General features: G+C 41.2%; 1 protein-coding gene across 6 annotated transcripts in view; it reads left to right on the forward strand.

The window, feature by feature from the left end:
- Positions 1 to 22,199, forward strand: part of Magi2 (membrane associated guanylate kinase, WW and PDZ domain containing 2) — a 1,214,245-nt gene that overhangs the window by 929,005 nt on the left and 263,041 nt on the right. For all 6 annotated transcript variants that reach the window (XM_075955872.1, XM_075955873.1, XM_075955874.1 and 3 more), the window contains one exon: positions 8,134 to 8,191. In XM_075955872.1, the coding sequence (XP_075811987.1) occupies positions 8,134 to 8,191 (58 nt within the window). The remainder of the gene's footprint in view (positions 1 to 8,133; positions 8,192 to 22,199) is intronic.

Genomic DNA, 22,199 nt, shown 5'->3' on the forward strand with positions numbered 1-22,199 from the left:
CTTCTTTACTAGGTCTAAAATCGTCCATGTGCTCCACCACAGTTCCCGAGGATGCCTCCCAGCCTGTGTTCCCATGGTAACGTCTATGATGCTGCTCCTCTGTACAGGGATATCAGAGTGCAAGGCAACAGAACACAACAGAAAGGGACCACATTCTCTTATTGTGTTGTTAGGGTTTTTAGTTTTAACTAAGTTGTTTGTTTTCCAGGTTGAATGGAATAGAGGTATAGAAGTTACTTTTGCTTGCAATTTCTATGTTGGGAAACCAGTCTAGGTTAGTTTATCACTAGTATATAAATTCTCTTACAAAAAGGAAAATGGATACTGGGGATTGGAACTCACATAGTAACACTTCAGCAGCTGGTGCTCTTACCAAGTTAGCTAGTCCACAAGACCCACCTCCCAAAGAACTTTCTCTAAAGATTCAGTTGGTGGCTACTGGGGAAGAGAAAGCCAGTTCTCTTCAGGGATGTGGCCTCTGGTAAGCGGCTCACAGGACAGTGGATGGCTCTATCCCCACGCACATATTAGCAGCACTAATTTGGCTCAGTGGGATGAAAACCATGAAACTGGAGTACATGTGTTTGGGAATGAAAAGGGGTTGGGATTGGGAGGAAGAGATCAATGGTAGATTTGATCAAAATGATTTTATGCATCTATAAATTTTCAAGCAATTAAATGATTCATTTTTAAAATTCACAGTGAGATTTCCTAAAACTTCTAGCTACTACTTCTGCATGAGTTTTCCAGGAGAGTGTCATATTTTCTAATATATACTCAAAAACATAAAATATTGAAGGCCGGGTCTTTTAATAGACGCATGGCCTATATGTCATATTACTCAACCGAAGAATCCCAATTTCTTCTTTCTTTCTATAATATTTGCCTCTAAAATTTAATCTAACAAGAACTTCAATTTGAAAAACAATATTTAAAAAGAAGAAACTAAGTCAATAAAAACAATACAGGTTGAAGGAGATGTTCCTTATTCTGATCCCTATTCTAGTATCCAATATCTCACTTCCAACCTGCTTGCCTTCTTGACTTTGGGGGGGGGGGGGTGGACATTAGGCTGCCCACCAGAGTGGACCTTCACATACCCTTCATGGGTATCGCCCAGCCATACCAATCTGCCTCACAGGGAAGGCTCAGCTGTCAGTCTAGATTTTGCATTCCTGCCCTTAAGCCTGAATCTTCTACAAGCAGCACAAGGTTGTTGTAATAATATTTTTCTACTAAAGAAGAGCATGGGGCAATAGAATTTTTAAAAGATGAAATGGCAAAATTAATTCACATTCTTCAAATTGCCTGTTGAAAAACACAGTATATAAAAAGAATATAAATTTAAACAACCTACAGTCTCGTTTTATTTAAACCATTGGACATTTAAATGCTAGGGCTGGACCCGTGAGCTCAGGGGTAGATGTCTCACGTAACATGTTGTGAGGCCCTGGGTTTAACCTCGAGTACTGGAGAAAATCTGATATTATCCATCTAAATATATCCTGTGATTTGAGCATCTGATGGCACATTGCTAAGCAGATGTCATATAACCAGTAGTGAGAATAAATGAAATATCTTTTTCCAATGTTTCCCTTCGGTCATTACTACGAATTTCAAAAAAAGATAAAAAGAACACATTTGATATGAAAACAGACAGAAAACGGAGGAGAGATGGGTCAAGGGTTAGGGTGATGAGGAAGGGGAATCAACAGTAGCAATTTTTTCTTAGAAATGGCAGAATGGTAACTAATGTTAGTTTTTAAAAATTAGATTGAAAATGGTGTATAGTTCCTCCCACTTTCCCTAATACCATTTTTCCAAGTACAGTTACTGAAACCATAAAATAACAGGCAAACTATTAAACTAATATAAAAGCTTCATTTGAATATTGTCAGTTGTCCTTCTTCTTGTCCAAGATCCAACCCAGATTACAAATTTTTTTTAATTAATCATGTCCTTGAGATCTTCCACTCTGCCTTCCTTTAGATCATCCATACACTTTTGAACAACACTGACCCATGACTTTGTGTAGTATCCCTCTATTTGCTATTGCAGGTTTTTTTTTCTTATGATCCAAATGAAGTTGTTCAATTTAGGAAAAAAATTACAGAGGTCATATTGTATCCTCCTTCGTTTATGGTATCAAAATACTGACTGGAAGAGTCAGCCAAATAATTTGAGTCTGCTTTAAAAAAAATCAACCCGATGAATAACTTCTTTAGGAATATGGAATACAGGTTGAGAAAGAGGCCAAATGGCAATAGCCATACCAAAGTCACCAAACTCAGACACAACTCAAGACGAGCAAGCAGAGATGGCCAGCCAAACATGAGAAGAAAGGATTATTGCATGATTATATGCAGATTGCATGAAGTTGAACCACAGTTCAAAAGAACGATGGCGCAAGACAGACAAAGAGCATCTTTCCTAAGAAACCCTAAAATATGTTCCACACAGCTCTCCTATACGCATCTCGTTCCCATAAGGTAGACCATCTTTGAACTGTCTATAAATATTGCTTATGTAACCCAAAAGCTGTTTATTTTGTTTTTGTTGGTTTGTTTTGGTTTTTTTGCTCTAGCATAGGTGTGTCTATTCTCTGTAATTAAAATGGACCTAAAACATTTTTTTAAAACTGGGACAGAGCAGTTAGGTTTGAGAGAGAGAAGAGAGAGGAAGGGAGGGAGAGAGGAAACATGAAGTGAATGTATAGGTAGGTGGGGGAAATCTGGAAGAAGTTGGAGGAGGGAAATTATGATCAAAACATATCATATAAAAAAATTAAATAAAATATAAATTAATGAAATGTCTATTATGGTGATATGGAAGTCTCCAAATGTAATAGAATGAATTTTAAGTTAGAGAAGAATAAAGAAAAGTAGTGACTGGCAGCATTCATACAAGATTCACATTTAATCTTCCGATTCTTTTCCTCCACACAGGAATGAATGCCCATGTGATCTTCCGATTCTGTTCCCCCATGCAGGAATGAATGCCCATGTGATCTTCCGATTCTGTTCCCCATGCAGGAATGGATGCCAATGTGATCTTCCGATGCTGTTCCCCCACGCAGGAATGAATGAATGCCCATGTGATCTTCCGATGCTGTTCCCTCACGCAGGAATGAATGCCCATGTGATCTTCCGATTCTGTTCCCCACGCAGGAATGAATGCCCATGTGATCTTCCGATTCTGTTCCCCACGCAGGAATGAATGCCCATGTGATCTTCCGATTCTGTTCCCCACGCAGGAATGAATGCCCATGTGATCTTCCGATTCTGTTTCCCACGCAGGAATGGATGCCCATGTGATCTTCCGATTCTGTTTCCCACGCAGGAATGGATGCCCATGTGATCTTCCGATTCTGTTCCCCACGCAGGAATGGATGGATGCCCATGTGATCTTCCGATTCTGTTCCCCACGCAGGAATGAATGCCCATGTGATCTTCCGATTCTGTTCCCCCATGCAGGAATGGATGCCCATGTGATCTTCCGATGCTGTTCCCCTACACAGGAATGGATGGATGCCCATGTGATCTTCCGATGCTGTTCCCCCACGCAGGAATGGATGCCCATGTGATCTTCCGATTCTGTTCCCCACGCAGGAATGGATGCCCATGTGATCTTCCGATGCTGTTCCCCATGCAGGAATGGATGCCCATGTGATCTTCCGATGCTGTTCCCCCATGCAGGAATGGATGCCCGTGTGATCTTCCGATTCTGTTCCTCCACACAGGAATGAATGCCCATGTGATCTTCCGATTCTGTTCCCACTATAAAAAGTTGACGACTAACCACAGATGAACTTAGACACACATACAAATTTTGCAGGGTTGAAACATCTAATCACCAAGTTTGCATCACAATTTCGTGGCCTGAAGAAAATCTCAATTAAAACAGTTCTTAATTCTGCATTAACCTTGCTGACCGCAAATGTTTATTCTCCCGCTTTGTGGAGTCTGTGCTCTTTTGTCAATGTGACCTTAATCATCTCAGAGCCGTCAGGTGCTGCTGAATAGTGTTCTAAATGGTTCAGGACCCAGGAGCCCCGGAGTGCATGCTTTCCTGGCTGGGTAAATAGTGTGATATTAGAAATTCCTTCTCTGATTTGTTAGCTTAATTTAGGAGGACATAATTAGTTTTTGAGCCTATTCAACTTTAAATAACTTGGTTTTTTTTTTTAACAATGAAGAGTAATTCTTCACTTTCCACCATCTAGATGTGTGCTCTTTAGCCGTAATCTAAATTTTGCTTCTTTTTACATGTGGATGTTGTGACTGTTCATTAGCGTCCTAGCTCAGGTCATTCTCGCTCTTTCAAAAGCAAAAGCTCTGTCAGTGACAACCACGGTGCCTTTCGAAAACTTAAGATTTCTGATGTGCTGTTCCAGAGTAGAGCGACCATAGTTGATAATCCGTTACCCAGGATTTTTATCTTTATATGCACTTCTCTTCTGATGACCCAGCCTGACTCCATCTTACAGTAGTAGTCATTTCTGTTACAAGTTCAAAATAAGTCCATTTCTATGTACTAGAAAACTTGCATTTAACTGTGCCTTGACCCATTTTCTGGAACTTGACATTTTCCATATGTAATACCCTGACCATCACTCTGCTAAGATGTTCTGCCAAGTTCCTATGTAACCAAAATTCTCTTGGAAGTCCCCTAGTCTTTCAGTTTGGAGACTATAAAAACCCCACTTCTCCTATGTTCAGGGCTGACCTCTCAAATCCCACATTTAGGGAGAATCAGTTGCCTGACCAGCTATATTGTAGACATATAATAAAACTTGCTATAAATTTAAAAAAAAAAAGCTGGAAGGTTTTGAACATTTCACCACAATAAGGGGCAAATATTTGGAGATGTAGATATGCTTAATCTGAAATATCATACAAAATGTACAGATATTAAAACATCACAACACTCTGGCTTGTTCCATATCATATATATACATACACACACATACCCCCCACACACACACATATATACACACAAACGCATTCATACAATTGTATACACATACGCTTACCTTTTTTTTTTTAAAGAGCAGCATAGGCTATATTTATTCACTTATTTATTTTGGTTTTTCGAGACAGGGTTTCCCTGTGTAGCTTTGGAGGCTTTCCTGGAATTCACTCTATAAACCAGGCTGGCCTCGAACTCACAGAGATCCACCTGCTTCGGCCTCCCAAGGGCTGAGATTAAAGGCGTGCGCCACCACCGGCTGGCTCTACGCTTATCTTTTTAAACACTGGTCTGTCTACTACCTTCAAAAGTGAAGCAATGAATATGTTTGTTATTGTTATGTATATGCTGTTATATGTCTGTCAACTCTGCGAGTATTTAAAATGAAGCCAGGGGTGGTTTTTAGTAATAGGGAATTGGCTATACTGTAAAATTAATCATCCCAAAGTATGAACCCAATTCAGTAATAGATAATTTTAATGTATATATGTTTATAACAAAATTTTATTTTATCATGAATTCTTAAATAATTTTCTTGGAAATATGAAGCAAGCAAACAAATCAGCATCTCGGGAAGAGCAAAACGGATTCTTCCTAATTTCTGAGAAATCAAGGTGGTGAGTGAAACCGTGTATAGCAAGTTGTCCCCAAGACCTTTCCCATTGTAAATCTGACAGAGATAACCAACGGCTTTGACCTCCGGCTCCAGTTAGAACGAGTGGCTCACCTGCAAAAGAGACAGAGATAAGAAATAAGAGAAAGGGGATGGTCTATGAGATGAAAGGTTGCTTAGAAGTTTCATTATGAACTGCTTCTCCATGCTCTTATATACCTGTCAAGATATTAAACATGTTAGAAATATGGATTCATGCATTGAGCCTGATAAGTGGCAAATGCCCACGATACCATTCTGCCCTACATCTATTCTTCTGCTTTAGTTGCTTCTAAAAGACACTGGTTAAGTACCGTCAAGGGGAGAATTTTTAATAGGCAGAGTCTCCATTAGCTTTGGGTACCTGATGAAAACCTCTGCATTGTGAATCCTCTATCTTCCCTTCCGTGAGGATCACATTGGGCTGTAGACTCCTCACGCACTGCCCTGAAACTCTACTTGAAATGTCATAAAACGGAAGAAAGTAACTGCATTGGGTCAGCCTTCTAAACCCACACAAAGTTTGAATTCCTAAATCTATAGATCTTTAAAAGTTGGGAGTGAGAAATCATGAATCTGTAATTAATTTAATGGCACAATCATCATTCATATGTTCCCACTGAGGCTACGAATTTGCACTCCTGTAAATGGGAAGATGGCAAGCTAGCAACATCCAGTTGGCTTTGGATAACGAGCTTGAGCACTCGTCCCTGGGGAGGACCATTTCTCCTGCTTTCGGGATTCCTTGCGTTCCTGTAGCTTGTGGTCTAGGGCTGGTGACCACGAGAGTCCCCCTCCCAGGCTGGCATGTCTTTTGGTTCATTCTTGTCCACATCTTGTTGAGGCAGTCATGTGATTGCGACTTCATGAGTGTGGATGCCCCGATACTTCTAGGAGACGCAGTGTTACAGAGCAGACTTTTTACTCCTCTGTCTCTTGCGATTTTCCTGCCCCGTTTTCCACAATAGTCTCTGAGCCTCGGGAACAGGAGGTGCACAGGTCACATTAAATGGACTAAGCATTTGTTATCTATGTAACAGCAGTGTGAAAACAGGGGCCAGGGGCAAGGACTGGGAGAGAGAAGGTGAGTGTATCTGAGAGGGATGGGAGGGGAGAGGGGATGAGAGAAATGACAAAATTATATTTTAATTTCAAAAAGTAAAACAAACACAAAAGATCACAAATCCGCTAATCCAACATTCTACCTTCGAGAATTTATCATTGCTAATATATTCCATAGAAAAGCAATAAAGGGTTTAGTTGGTAGTGTGTCATGCCCAGATGGTGCCTATTATAGGAAGTTCACCACAATCAATAGTAGATGGTTGCAAACTGCTATTCTGTGATATTTAAATCCTGCAATAATGTTCATACCATTGATACTTTGTCAAATAATATATCAAGCTATATAATAATAAGTGCTTTAATTAAAAATTAGCCCATAAGCGTAGAGCAATTTGAAATATGCTCAACCAAATACAAAATATTCACAGTGGTTATTTCTGTGTGGCACGATTACCCATAATTCTATTTTTTTCCAGTAACTTTGCTTGGTTCATCACAATATATGTTACTACAATAACACGGTTCAATGTCTCTCAATGTACTACATAGGCATGCAAATGCATACATTGGCTCTCAAATTACATATATAGAATTGGTGTTTAGCAAGGAGAATAAGTGTTCTTTGTCAGACTTTCTTGCGAAGCCTCGGGGAATGTGGCTAGCAGAGTTAGACAGTAAAGTCTTTGTTTTAAACAGCATGTTCTTGACAGTACCAAGAATTATAAAGCTATTGATATTCTCAATGTGCGTGTACTAAACTTAAGCTTAGAGAATTAGAAATATTCTCAAGAAAACTACATCGGAAATTTTAGACTTTTTTTTAAAAAGTAAATAAATTAAAAAAAAATGTATCCAGTAAAAATCCTGGCAGTATCCATATTCTGACCGCTGTGGTAGGAATAGCACTGCCCGCTACTACCTCAGTCGAGAAATTTCTGACCCGCGTGGCGGGAATGGCGCGGCCCAGCCCGCTGCTACCCCAATCAGTTGCGAATGTGCAACCTTTGTTTCATTCACCACAATTTGCTATCCTCAGGAATGTATTCTGCAAATATGGTATTTATCCCCAAATGCTCCCTTCCCAACACAAACAAATAAGAGAGCGGCATCCCCTCTGAGGAAAGCGGGTTAGCCTTCTGGACGGAACTGGACTGTGGGAACACGATGAGGCGCGAGCCTCATCCTAGGCAGGAGCAAACAGCCCACCCCAGCGGGAAATCATTAGGGAAGGGCGATTCGGGTTTAACTGCCAGTTCTCCAGTCGGTGCTATTTACAGCTCCCTCAGTGTGTCTGAAATCTGGGCCACTCCTATCGGTTTTATTCATTTTATTCTGCTTGGAAGACCATTTTTAAAAAATCTATGAACAATTAAATTATATTACTTTTTATTAGGAAATTGTGATATCTATTCTTTACTTACTGAAAGAAATAACTTTTTATTTTTCAGAGCTCCCGTATGGCTGGGAAAAAATCGATGATCCCATATATGGAACTTACTATGTTGAGTAAGTCTCTAAGCGTGATGTTAACGTGTACTAATGTGTCGTGAGATTGTGTCAGCGTTTCATTTGTTGAGCGTGCGTGGCTAACAGTCCCTTCCATTCCCTTTTCTTTTCTTTCCTTTTTTTTTTTTGTCTACTTCCCTTAGCCAAGAGGATAACTATATGTTTTTCCTTGGGTTCACCTTCTTACTTAGCTTCTTTAGGATCACCTATTGTAGACTCCGTGACCCCTATTTATGGCTAGAAACCAATTATGAGTGAGTACATCCCATGTTCATCTTTTTGGGTCTGGGATACCTCACTCAGGATAGTGTTTTCTATTTCCATCCATTTGCATGCAAAATTCGAGAAGTCATTGTTTTTTACCGCAGCGTAGTACTCTAGTGTGTAGATATTCCACACTTTCTTCATCCATTCTTCCATTGAAGGGCATCTAGGTTGTTTCCAGGTTCTGGCTATTACAAATAATACTGCTATGAACATAGTTGAACAAATGCTTTTGTCATATGATAGAGCATCTCTTGGGTATATTCCCTTTTCATCCGAACTGCCTGCAAAGACTCTGGGAGCATGGCTAGCGACTTCCTGATTCTGCACCTGGCTGATGGGCCGTTCCTTTTCCTTGACTCATGGTTCTGAAATGTCAGTTCAGGAAGTATGCTCCACACTGTCCTCTGAAAGAGCGATGATTAAAGACACTTAAGTGAATGCCTTTCACTTGGAAATCAGAATGTTGGGAGCTGCCTGCTTGTGCAAAGAGATTTCAGATTCAGCTAACTGAATCGGGCATGCCTTCCCATTGAAGGAAAAGAAAAAGTCTGGGTGCTTTCTCGTTCGAACCCCACAGTATATCTGCAGTGTTCTTCCAGTACACTGGACTTTTATGCTTCATATTGGTTGTTGCATCTCCCTCTAGTCATAGCGTGAACTATCTCCATCTACATATTGTGTAACTCAGACTAGAGACTCTAACAATGATTAACTTATTACATGCATATTTTTTAAGAAAATAAAATTATATTCATAATTCTCTAACGTTATTGTGTAATTTACTTTCGATTACATTCTCTTCTGATTGAGAATGGCTAACTCTTATTCATCATATGGTATTTGTAATGTTGCTGCCAATTCTATATGCAATACTATCTTAGAAATCCAGTGTTTGCAAAGCCAATGACTCTCGTAGTGTTTATCAAGACTGAATTCTTTTTCCTCTCATCATAAGCCACGTACAGTAATACTGAGGATGCCAAGGGTCGTATATTAATGGCTTCTTACTAAACTGCTCTGTGGTAGCATCCAAGCAGTTACTGGCTTTGGTTAGGTGTCAAGCCCTTCTTGGTGCTGCAGATATTCAGATGAGGGAGCCCTGTGAACCCCACTGCCCTGAGCTCATCCTGCATGAGCACTTGTCTCAAGGACTTTGACCCCGACCATGCTCCTCTGGAGAAGCCCCGAGTTCGGCCCCACAGCCCATCATTACATACTCCTGGCTGAGGTGAATTCAGCTCATTTATTATAAATACTCTTCTAAGATAGTGTTTACCCTCTAGTGTGTGAACACTCACCCGATATAAAAGGTAAGGTAAATGCATAGTTATGCCTGATTGCAAAAAAGAGAGATAGGCTGGAAGGGGGGGGGGAATCATTTGTAAATACTTGCATGAACTCTGAGTCCTATTAAAATCGAGGAAAATACTTGTTTTGATAGTAATAAAATTTTATTCCTAATAAATTTGACAGTATACTGAGTAGACTAAGTCCTAGCTTGAATGCTTGTTTGTGTTTGTTTGCCACACTCAGGATCAAATCTATGGATTTTCATATTTAGGAAAGTGCTCTACCACTGATCTCTCTACTTACCCCTCCTAAATTGTCTTTTTTTTTATTAAAAAAATTCCACCTCCTCCCATCCTCCCATTTTCCTCCCAGTGCCTGCCCTCCCCCTCCCCCTTCCTCTCCAGTCCTAAGAGAAGTCAGGGTGCCCTGCCCTGTGTGAAGCCCAAGGCCCTCCCCTCCTCCATCCGTGTCTAGGAAGGTGTGCCTCCAAACAGACTAGGCTCCCAAAAAGCCAGTACATGCAGTAGGATCAAAGCAATCCATAGATTCAATGCAATCCCCATCAAAATTCTTCACAGGCCTTGAGAGAACAATAACCAAACTTGTATGGAAAAACTAAACTGTCTTAATTCACTAATCGGGCCCCAGCATGCCTCAGCATGTAGCATCTGAAGTCAAGTGTGTTTCCATAGAATGACACAGGACTGAGATGCGTGACATGCCATCTCCGTGTAATACATTGACCCGTGACATCAATGAACAACAATCCTCCCGTTAGTCCCAGTGTTGGCAAACTTCATAACGATCCAGGTAACAAATATTCGGGGATTCACACTTTCTTTTTTTCTAGGGGTGTCATTTTCGTGTGTAAGGGGCTCTGCCACAATGTGTTATCTACAAAGAGGCAAGAGCACAGGCCAGGTCCAATGTGCAAGTCCTAATCTGCTGATCCCTGCCTCCTTCTTTTTTTTTTTTTAAATTGAAAAGATTTCCGCCTCCTCCCCGCCTCCCATTTCCCTCCCCCTCCCCCCACTCCTCTCCCCCTCCCCCCATCCCTGCCTTCTTCTAACTCTTCATATTGGTTCTTCACATCTAACTTCATGAGCTTTAAAACTAATCTCCAGTGTGCAGACAGCATTTAACTTAAGCCCCTCTCCTTGCCCTGATCATTTATCAGGACTATGATAAACACCCACACATCAGAAAGCTGTTTCTACCTACCTGATCCTCATGGGAAGGCTGCAGAGGGTAGACTAAGAGTCAGCCATTGCTGATCCTCTTGGGAAGGTCAGAGGGCAGACGACTCTCGCAATCAGCCATTGACTTGCATAGGTCTACAACCCTAAAAAGAAACTCTGTTAAGTTTTTACTCCGAATTGTTTCTTATTGGTTTTTAATTAAGTTATGCTCCTCTATTTCTCTACTTCATTTTCCGTTTATCACAGCCATGGTTAAAAACCTCTCCAGAGTTCAATCATGTTAGTCCACTGTCAGAAAAAAATGAGTCTGGTAACTCCAGGTTTCAAGTGATTTCGGGTCAGCTAGAGAGTCAAAGTAGCTAAACTTCCCTCAGGTAGATCGAGCTGTGCTATTTCCCATATCCTTGTTATTACCCGACTCCAGAGAGTGTACCAACTCTAGTCACTAGGTATGTCTGGCCAAGCAGAAAATTGAGACGACAAAGCAGCTAGTCTAAATACGCAGGTAACATTAAGTAGAAAATAATCAAATATTTTCTTAAAAATTAATCAACATATTTTAATGTCTCAGGTTACTGTATATATGTACATCTTATCGTGTGATATATATATATATATGAAAGAGAAAGTTGTGTGTGTGTGCTGCCTGAAGAAATGTCTTCCATCAAAACAGAGAATTTGTCGTGTATTTTTATTAGAGTATATCTATTCCCATGATTTTTTTTCAACTGTGTATCATCTCCAGTACGCAGCCATTGGCACGGGTGCATTTTGGCTCTGAAAGCAGTCCTGCTCATGAAACCTATCAGACAGAAATACAAACAGAGGCCAGGGGCACTTTTGGTGCACAGTCTGAGATTGCTGTGGGGTGGGGAGGGACGCCGCGTACCTTCTTGTGGTATTTTATGCAGAAAAGTAATCCATTTCTAGTCTAAGTTAACTTATCAACTTTTCTAGTACAGATATAAATAATAAAATAACAATTTTGAGGTTTCATCCTGTGCTAGAGGGCTTGCCAAGCATGTTCAAGGATCTAGGCCTAGTTTACACCACCACCACACACACTCCTTACATTAATATACCATTCATGATTACAGAGATAACATTAATGTAAGCATTTTTACAATTGTGGATTTAATTAATTTTTAAAAGCAGGGTTATCAAATGGTCATCCCTGAAAACATACATACAAGGAATAGTATACAGACAGAGCTGGTTATATTTAGGAGTGAACATATAAGCTTGTAGTAGCAATAAGTGATATAAGGGGTCACGAATTTGAAGAGAGTGGAGAGGGAAATAGAAGGAAGTTTGGGGGAAGGAAAGAGAGAAATGTTATAATTAAACTATATTCTCAAAAATAAAACTAATAAAGACAAAGTTACCTTTATAAATCTTTGTAAATTTATGCCCAAGAAAATATTGGCTCACTAATGCTGCTAATGGCATTGGTGGCAGTGGGGAGTGATTTTTTTGTAGCGTTCCCACTTTTTATGACCAATCATACATCCATTTATGCAGTTATAAGTACTGGTTACAAAGTAATAAAGAGCATCTGCCTTGTCCAGTTGTTTAAGTTAAAAACACAACCTACACCCCTAGACACTAGAGGGATGGACACCTGAGCAGTCAGTGACTCTTCATCCAGGCCAACAACAGCTCAGGGTAGAAGCTACACAGTGGATTCTGCCCTCGCCAGGAATGGCAAGTTGAGACCAGTGCTGGGCATTTAGCCCAGCTGCACTTACACACCTGTTCCTGCCAAACAACGCGGCCAGGCAGAAAGGAATTCCAGCAATCAATAGCAAAGTATGTTGGCCCAGCTAGGATGCTGCAAAGCCTAGACTACACAGGTTTTAACCTCTCTACTTACCCCGTATGGTCTAATTTTGTCCTGAGTAAATTGATTTTTGAATATTGTGGGTATACTATATCCAAGAGCCAGGAGGAAGAAGTCCTCCTCCTCATTATCATCCCGTACATACACACAGAATAATTACTATCTGTTCAATATACAGTGTGTGCCGTGAACTGGGTTCCTCTACCACACTTACCACCCTCTGTGGTGATGACAAAGCAAATGGCCTCCAGTTCACAGCGGAGGAAACCCTTTCGAAAGAAGCTGACTCCCTAGGAAGCACACACCATTGACCCTGGGGCTAAAATGTGGGCAGAGGTGGTTCAGCTGAAGGGCCCAGACTCCAGATTCTTGTGAATCATGCCTCTCATAAATTTTGCACATACAACCCATAATACTCCATACAAGCCTTTGAGTCTCAACCCTAGGAAGATGGGACTCCTACAAGAATGTGATGACTCCCCTCTAGATCTACAACAATTCCACAGCAAGATGCTCGAGGCTAGAAGGCCATGCTCCCTACCCAGCCCATGAAATGAGCATTGTGAGCCACCAGGTCCATGCCCGATACTGTGAAAAGGGTTCCCAAGCAGTATAGAAACTGGAAACGAGACCCGAACCAGAAGAAAAAAACCCTGGCATGGTGGGGCCAGGTCAGGGAGTGTGGGACACTTGTTCACAGCACACAGAACTGTGTGGTACAGCGGGCCCTATCAGCATCACATCTCCTGTCATGTGCAAGTCAGACAGTAGACTGAGCTCTATTCTAAATGCCAGCCACAAGAAGTAAAGCCAAGTTTTCCTGATGGACACCAAATCCATGCTAGCGCCACACTTAGTGATGTATTAGAAAGTCCTGAAGCTGCTAACCAGAAATGTAACTGTCACCGTTCATAAAGGAAGGGAAAAATTAATGCAAAAAGTGCAAACCGTGACGCTGAACAGCTGTGACTTTTGTACAAATGTGGATTTCTCTCCTCTTTTGTGAAACTATGTCTGCTGGGTACATTCTGGTTTTAATGGCAGTTACACAATTTACTTAAGCAGCTAATCCAGAAGACACAGTTTCTTGGGATGGCTTTCCTGCAGGCTGCCTCCCCTGGCACAGAGAGAGAAGTCAGCCATAGAACGACATTTAAAATCGTCGCAGGCTCTGACAGATGTGATTTTCATGCAAAGGTCTGAAAAGCTTCTCACATGATGTCACACACACACACACATCTGCTGCTCTAAGACATGGTTCACGTGCAGTTGCCGAAAGGGCTGCCTGATATCGTCAGGGAGAGCCGAGTGTTAGGGGGAAGTGCGCCCACTTTCTGATGAGCATTTGTCATGATGTAGGAACGTGGAAAGTGGCTTGAGAAGATTTTATCCCATCATATGAACGTCGCTCTCCTGAGTCATTTTCTAGATTTTCCAAGGGGGAAAAAAGTCTCCTAGCTTAAAGCTTTTCTTTAAAGTACACATGTAAAGCACGCACAGTTAGAAATAAGCAAAGAATGTGCTTAAAAATCTTGCTCTCTAATTGTCTGGATGCTGGACAGTGCTGTTTCAGTTTCTAATTGTCTGGATGCTGGACAGTGCTGTTTCAGTTTCTAATTGGATGCTGGATGTTACTGTTTCAGGTTCTAATTGTCTGGATACTGGACGTTACTGTTTCAGGTTCTAATTGTCTGGATACTGGACGTTACTGTTTTACTTTCTAATTGTCCGGACTGGACTTTACTGTTTCAGTTTCTAACTAGATAGTAGACTGTACTTTTTTCGATTTATTCACCTCTTAAATATCAAGAATATCTTTGATGCTTTTAAATACATATACAAGAAATAAATGTTTTCCCCAATGAATAAATGAATGTAACTGAAGATGCAGATCAGACGTGACGCTGAGAAAAGGCCTCAGCATCTCAAGTGTACTCTGAATTGTGTGACCAGTTTCTGGACCTCTCGGTTACTGCTTCTCACACCTATGTGCTGCACAGTTAGTTACTTGGCATGTGAGATCTTGGGGAGACAGACTGTAGCAAAGGAGGAAGGATGAAGAGAAAGAATAGAGAACGGGCAGTGGGGAGGGAGAAGCGTTTATCGCGCGTGCCATAAGCACTCAGTCTTTGTAGGTGACCAATCTGATTTCCTCCTCCCCTGAGACCTGTGGAGTCTGGGTCATTATCCCACTTCATAGAACAAGAATCCAATGCACAAATGCTCTTAAAAGGCTAAAACATTAGGCGTTTTCCTTCCAGAGTTAGCATGTAGCACAATTTGTCATAAGTGTCCAAAATGCTGCTTTTAGTTTAGCTTATATTGCTAAGAATAATCATGTGTGTGTGCATGTGTTTTTCTTTTGGTAACATTGATTTTCCAGTGATTTCATGATTACAATATAACACACAAAGTGAACAGTTCTTTGGGAACTTTTGATTTGTAAAGAAACAAGTAACTTACTGTCATGGCCGGAAAGGCACAAATAACAATAGCATTTCTTTACCATTGGTGGAAATTCTGTAAGTCACACGATACTGCCAGAGGGTAAGGCTGCAGGTTCCAGTGATGTACACAGAGAAATTAGAGTGTGAAATTACCTAGCACGTATGTCTTCTTAAGTAGCTGGGCGTCAGTGGTGATAATACAAGACACACCCTCTGTAAGACAGCAGCTTAGTGTTTAGCATGCCTCCACCTTCATTATCCAGGTGCCAATCACCACGTTTACGAATGAGGAACCCAATCTCTGAGGTCTCCAAGGGCATATAGTCAGTAAGACTGGGCTAAGCCACGTAGAACAAGACGGGCCTCAGTAAAACAGCTGCTTTAGATGTTGTCCAAATTTTGTACTTGACAAAGTGTTTCCTTGTAGTTAGTGAATGATCCTGGAGCAAAAAGCTTTGGAGTTAGACAAGAGGCACTACCAGAAGAGAAATGATTACATATGCTTTCTGTGGGTATATACTAGAAAGTCACGGTGTCTACGTGTGAAAACATACCCATTCTATGATTAGATGCTTCTCCTTCCTTCTTTCTCTCTTGCCTTCCTGCCTCCTTTCTTTCCTTCTGTACTAAGGACTTTCCTTTTTGCTCTCCCTGCTTGACCCAGGTGGATTTTATGGTTTTGTGGACCAGTTCCTTCACCCTGAAGAAGGCAAAGATTCACGCCTTCTGAGAGAGCTGTCCATAGCTTAGTGAGGAACACAAACGGTATTTTTCCACAAATAACTTTCATAGTTTTAATAGATGTTACCTCAATAGCAAAAGAAAAGGAAATATTGCTACATCAGGTTTTTCTGAGACTATTTTAAGGTTTTTTTGGGGAATTTCAAACATAGTTATTCACATCATTTCCATAGCAACCCTTCTCCTCCAACCCCTCCTATGGCCTTTTCCTCCCTCTTTTTTAATTATTATTTTTGCATATATGTACGTATGTATATGTAGTAATTTAGGATACCTATATCTACTGTTACTGTGCTAATGCATATTGTAATGATACATAACTATCTATTCAGTGTTGTTCATCTGTATGTGCATTTAAAGCTGACTGCCTGGGATGGGACCTGTCAGGGAGTTCTCTGGAGAAAGCCAGTTTTCCCTTTGAGCAGCCAAGAACAGCTGTAGCTCTTTGTCCAGGAATGGGGCCTTGGGAAATTTTCCCCGCTCATGCTGGCATGTCAGCCGGTGGTGTCATTATTCAGGTCTTGATTATGAAGTCTTACCGTTGCGATTCCATGGTTGGGGCTCCCCTTTCATAGGCATGGAATAGATAGAAGACTATCTCAGCAGGCATCCTGGTTGGGTTCGTAGGACTTTTCTGCATCTTTTTCTGGGGGTTTTCCTGAGCCTCGAGTTGAGTAGCTGTGTCAAGTTGCATCATTTGGGGTTGAGCACCACACGTTACTTGTCAAAGAAGAGTATGCACAGCCACATTGCTGTTTGCTTGAGTTTAAGCATTTTTTAATGGAATTAAACGAAGCCCTCATTTAGGTACTTTTGGAGAAGGGGAACACGGGCAAATGTTGTAATAGTTATACAGTGACCCTGGGTGGTAGCCAGCAGGCAGGGAAAACTCCTGCAGTGGCAGCTGTACGAGGTACACCAACCCCGACTGTCATCGGACCAGAGACGGGGTCAGATATGCCAGGGGCAGCAAGAGACAGCACACTGTGCTAATGCTCAGCATGCTCCCTCCTACTCTATTGTGAAGAAAGACAGAGAAAACTGTGGAGATGCATGGGGTGGGGGTTGTTGCTTAAGTGAATTGCAGACAACTTTCCTAGCTGGGTATGAACTGTGTGGAAAGTGGACTTTCTGCACAGAGAGGACCTATGAACCTATGGGGTCTTGCTATCCCTCCTGCAGGACGAGGGACCCACCTCCAGAGAGCTGGCCGCTGAGGTAACTCGGAGCGTGATGCCAGCATCTTTCTTGGGCTCGCTCTCTTTGCCTCTTGTCCATGCAATGTGATAAGTAGGTCATGGTTCTATTCGTGAGCAGCTCTTCCACCTTACAAATTCTCTCCAGACTGACTGAGCTACATTCTTCCGTGCGAGAGCAACAGATTATCTCTTGCTAACATTCTGTCATGACAGACTTCAGAATCATTTCTCAGTCTAAAAATCAGTTCTGTGGTTCGCAGATGAAGTGAAAATTGCATAGAGTCAAAATTTTCCTGAAGTTCCCCGAGATCGTGTGCTGTTGGAGACTTGCATACTGAAAGAACAGAATTCTTTCTAGAATTAAAGTGGCTTTTGGGTGTTTGGTCCTCTTGGTCTTCCATAGCTCTAGAAGAGGAACCATATTTAGCATGGAGAATGCCACCATTATTAGAGGTCAGAGAGAACCTGGACAAACTGAAGAAGCAGAAACTGATGTCATTTTTAAGAGGCTCTATACTTGAATAAGACAAGTGATGGCCATTAGCAAGACAGACCGTAACACCACGCCAGCCCACATGAAAGATGTGGATTCATGTCTCCATTAATTCGGAGATGTTTTTCAAAATCCCTTTTCTGTGTCCTGGATTATGATGTCGGTTTCGGTTACAGCCCTGTGTTTCTGACATTTGAATACATGGCTCGGCACCAAGTTTCACTGATCTCTCTCACCCTGGTCTGGTAAACCAATGGTTTAGATTGGTTTATTACTATGATCTCCTGCAGTTCAAGGAAGATTCTCTGCCTCTTGTGTTAGCATGGATAAACTTGGCCATTTTCCTGTATTAAGCCTTATTATTTTCTCCTTATAGCTGTAGATCAAAGCATGCTTAAAAACTTTTGAAGTATTTGAATTCAAGTTCTACTTTTGTTTATCTAGATGGCAACCTATATCACCAATATTTTATGCTAGTGTTTAAATGACAGTTTATGGAAAGACCACTTCCCTAAATGGTGATTTGTTACAATAGACTGTGGAGAAGAGCAAAAATGGACTTGATATACAGAGTATACAGAGACATAAGACTGCTAAAATTATTTATTACTTAAAAGGAAAATAGATAAAAGATACATTTATAGACAAAATTTAGGGTAAGAAGAATACTTTTAAGATTTATTGTTTTATTTTTATTTGTGTAAATATTTTGCCTGCATGTAAGTCTATATACAACATGCACACAGAACCCATGAATTCCCAAAGAGGGAGACAGATACCCTAGAACTGGGATTCCAGACTTTTGTGGAGGCTATGTGGGTCCTGGCCAATTCCCCAGCCTCAAGAAGAAAACCTTATACACTATTAGCGCGGATATATTAGAGGGGGGGTGTCTTTCCATTTTTAAGAGTTAAAGCAACATTGTTAAGTGCTACTCTTTCATACTGATTAACAGATTTTCACCTTTAACTAGATGAAGTGATTTTAGGAAAGATTGAGCCCTTGCTATAACAAAAAAAAAAAAGCATGAATCCCCAAGAAATTTTCCATCAAATTTCATTTTTTACTTTCAACCTAAGGAAAGTGAGTTCAAGATCTGTCACAAACACAACTGTGTTTCGTGGCTGGGCCTGAGTAACCTAAAGTGACAGAAACACCGTTTTCTGGGTAAGCATGTTGTTTAGTGATTTTACATAAACTTAGTCTAGAAGAAACTCATCAGTTTGGCCCATAGCCCCAACCCAACTACTCAGGAGGCTGAAGCAAGAGGATGGGAAGTTTGAGGTTGTATCTGAGCATCAAAGTGAATTTATAGCCAGTCTGGACAACTTAGACCCTGTCTCAAAATATAAAGAAAGAACATGGTTGTCACTCAGTGCTAGGGCATTCGCCTTGAATCTGTGAGGTTCTGCTTGTATTGTCCACTGCCATAAAAAGAAAAACTCATAAACTCACCATTATTATTTTTAAATGCTTATTAATATATTAACTACTGACTTTATTATAATGCAGATGCTTTAGTTCTAGAGGTTAACAAACTCCCTTATTTTTACAGAGAGTGACAGGTAAGATGATAGGAGGGATGGCCCATCTTGTTTTCTGTCGTATTGCTAGGAACGTAGTTCGATACATTGACTTTGTATGTAATCTCCAAGGAGGTCCTCTTGACTTAGCAGCTATTAGTGGTGATGCTGATGATGGTGATGGTGATGATGGTGATTATGGTGATGGTGGTGATGATGGTGGTGGTGATAGTGATGATGATGTTGATGATAATCATGATTATGGTGATGGTGGTGATGATGATGGTGATGATGGTGGTGATGGTGATAGTAATGATGGTGATGGTGGTGGTGATAGTGATGATGATGTTGATGATAATCATGATTATGGTGATGGTGGTGATGATGATGGTGATGATGGTGGTGATGATGATAGTAATGATGGTGATGGTGGTGGTGATGGTGGTGGTGATGATGATGATGGTGGTGATGATGATGGTAATGGTGATGGTGGTGGTGGTGGTGATGATAATGATGGTGATGACGATGGTGATGGTGAAGATGGTGGTGGTGATGACGGTTCTTATGGTGATGGTGGTGGTAGTGGTGATGGTTGTTATGGTGATAGTGGTGGTGGTGGTGACGGTGATAGTGATTGCTGAGACATATAGTCTATACTGGTATTCAGTTTACGACTCCCTGTTTCTGCCTTCAAAGTGCTGGAATTATAAGCCTGCATCACCGTTCCCTCTCAGTAGTTACCACTATTAAGCACATGGTATGCATTAGGTGATTTATAAAACTCATTTAACCATCACCATAATGCTTTATGACAGATGCTATTATACAGAAAAACTAAAAAGTAAAGGCAAGCCATCAAGCTAGCGGGAGTCACACTGCAATTTGAGACGGGGATTAAGAAACTGACTGTCCTCATTTCACACTTGATTCCCAGACCCTAGATAATCCAAACATTACATTAGCTTCCATTTGTACTCTGCTTCATCTTTAAACATGCTCATGTTTTTTTAATCTAATTTCCCTCTCAAAACAGCCCTGTGAAGAGAGTGGGGTGTGTGCAGGAGAGGCGCTTGGAGTCTGGGAGCATGAGGGCCCTTCTCAGGAGCAGGCAGACTACTGTGCATCTTCACAGCACACTCTTCAGTGAAGCCTTAGGCCCCGTGCTCTTTGCTCTCAGAAATGAGAAAGCGGATGGCTTTCAGCAGGTCAGGGCTGATGGGACTTCGCCCGCTGCCACTCACTTGCAGTCACACTTGAATGGTGACCACCTTCCCAAGCCTGACAACAGGAGCTTGATGCCTAAAACCCAAACGTGGAAAAAGATAACTACCTCCCACAAACCCTCCTCTGATCTCTACATGTGTGTTGTGGCATAAGTGCTCAACACCCACAAAATATAAAGCCAGGCAGTGGTGGTGCACACCTTTGATCCCAGCACTCCAGAGGCAGAAGCAGGTGAATCTCTGTGAGTTTGTGGCCAGCATGGTCACAGAGAGACTTCCAGGACATCCAGCGCTACACTGAAAAACGCTTGTCTTGAAAAACCAATACCAAACCAAGCAAAAACAAACTCCATGGTGATTTTCAACACAAATACATGGATACCTGTTTAGCAATGTTTCTACCTCCCACGCGGTGACAAAGTCCTAAAGCAGCCCCCGTTATGAACAGGGAGAGAAGAAAGGAAGATATGAATGACTCAGGCTTCCCAATTACATTCACAAAACACACTCATATTCCCCAGGTGCGGTGGGAAATAATAAACAGACATTTGCAGGAATGAAATTATTACTTCTCTGTAGAATGGTGGAGAAACCATTTAAAAGGCAGTATTCAATTACTGTGGTAAATAGTTCAAAGCAACATGTATTAACTTCTCTATCCACCCAAAGCTCATATTTTGAAATAATGTATTTAAAACAATAAGCTTCAATCTTGTACTTTTAAATTTTAGCTTTGTCAAGCACTATAAGACATGGTTTTATTATACATCAAACCTATTTTATAAATCTCCTGTTTCGCTGCTTTCAATCCCCTGCCAAACCACATACTTGATGATCATTGTCCCTGCCTGCAGTCTCTAACCTAGTATCTAGCAAAGCGATTTTAAAAATCAGTATTTGATGGATTTTGCTAACTGGCATTTTGGAAGTACTTCTATCTGGGCACTGCACAACAGTTCCAAAGTCTGATGTTATGTCAATGCCAGATTTACATAGGGAAAATTCTGAGGTACAAAATGCATAAACGATGTCCCTAAGGTCACACACCACAAAAGTGACAGAGACAGAAGTGAATGTCATCAGCCAGACTGCAAAGACAAAACTGTTTCTGTTGTTGTTTATGAAGATTTATTTGATGTGTGTGTGTGTGTGTGTGTGTGTGTGTGTGTGTGTGTGTGTGTTTGAGAGTGTGTGAACGCTCCAAATGTGCAGACACCTGAGGAGTCCAGAAGAGGGTGTCAGATCAACATGAGTCGTAAATGGTTGAATCGCCCAGTGTGGGTGGTTGTTAGTAGCCTAACTAGGTCCTCTCTAAAGGTAGCAAGTGCTCTTAACCAGTAACCTCTCTCCCCAGCCCCAAGACAAAGCTCTTAATTCTACTGCCCTCCCTTCTTGGAGGAGAGCTGACCCAGAAGGGCCCTCTGGGGCTATTATTCTCCCTTAGCTTTCAAAGCATTGCGTAATATTTATCCATTTTCAAAGTCATTTTTATGCTTTTTATCGAGACCTAATGGCATTGAAAACATCACGAATTCTTCTTAAAACTCTTCCTAAAAATGAATAGTGTGTAGACCAAGAGATGCAGTGTCTGTTTTGCTAGCAGCAGAGTGGCATCTTGGTACTCAAGTCAAAAGAGGCAATGACAAATAAGTAGGGACTCTTGGGAGGAGCCAGAGAAAGTCATGGGAACACTAAGATTCCAGGAAACGCATACTTTTCTAAGTACCTCCGGAGGACTTCAAAGGGACAAACTTGAAGAGAAGCAGAAGCCAAAGGAGCCCTTGTG

Source organism: Microtus pennsylvanicus, chromosome 22 (genome assembly GCF_037038515.1).
Source record: "Microtus pennsylvanicus isolate mMicPen1 chromosome 22, mMicPen1.hap1, whole genome shotgun sequence".
In the NCBI taxonomy this organism is placed as follows: domain Eukaryota; kingdom Metazoa; phylum Chordata; class Mammalia; order Rodentia; family Cricetidae; genus Microtus; species Microtus pennsylvanicus.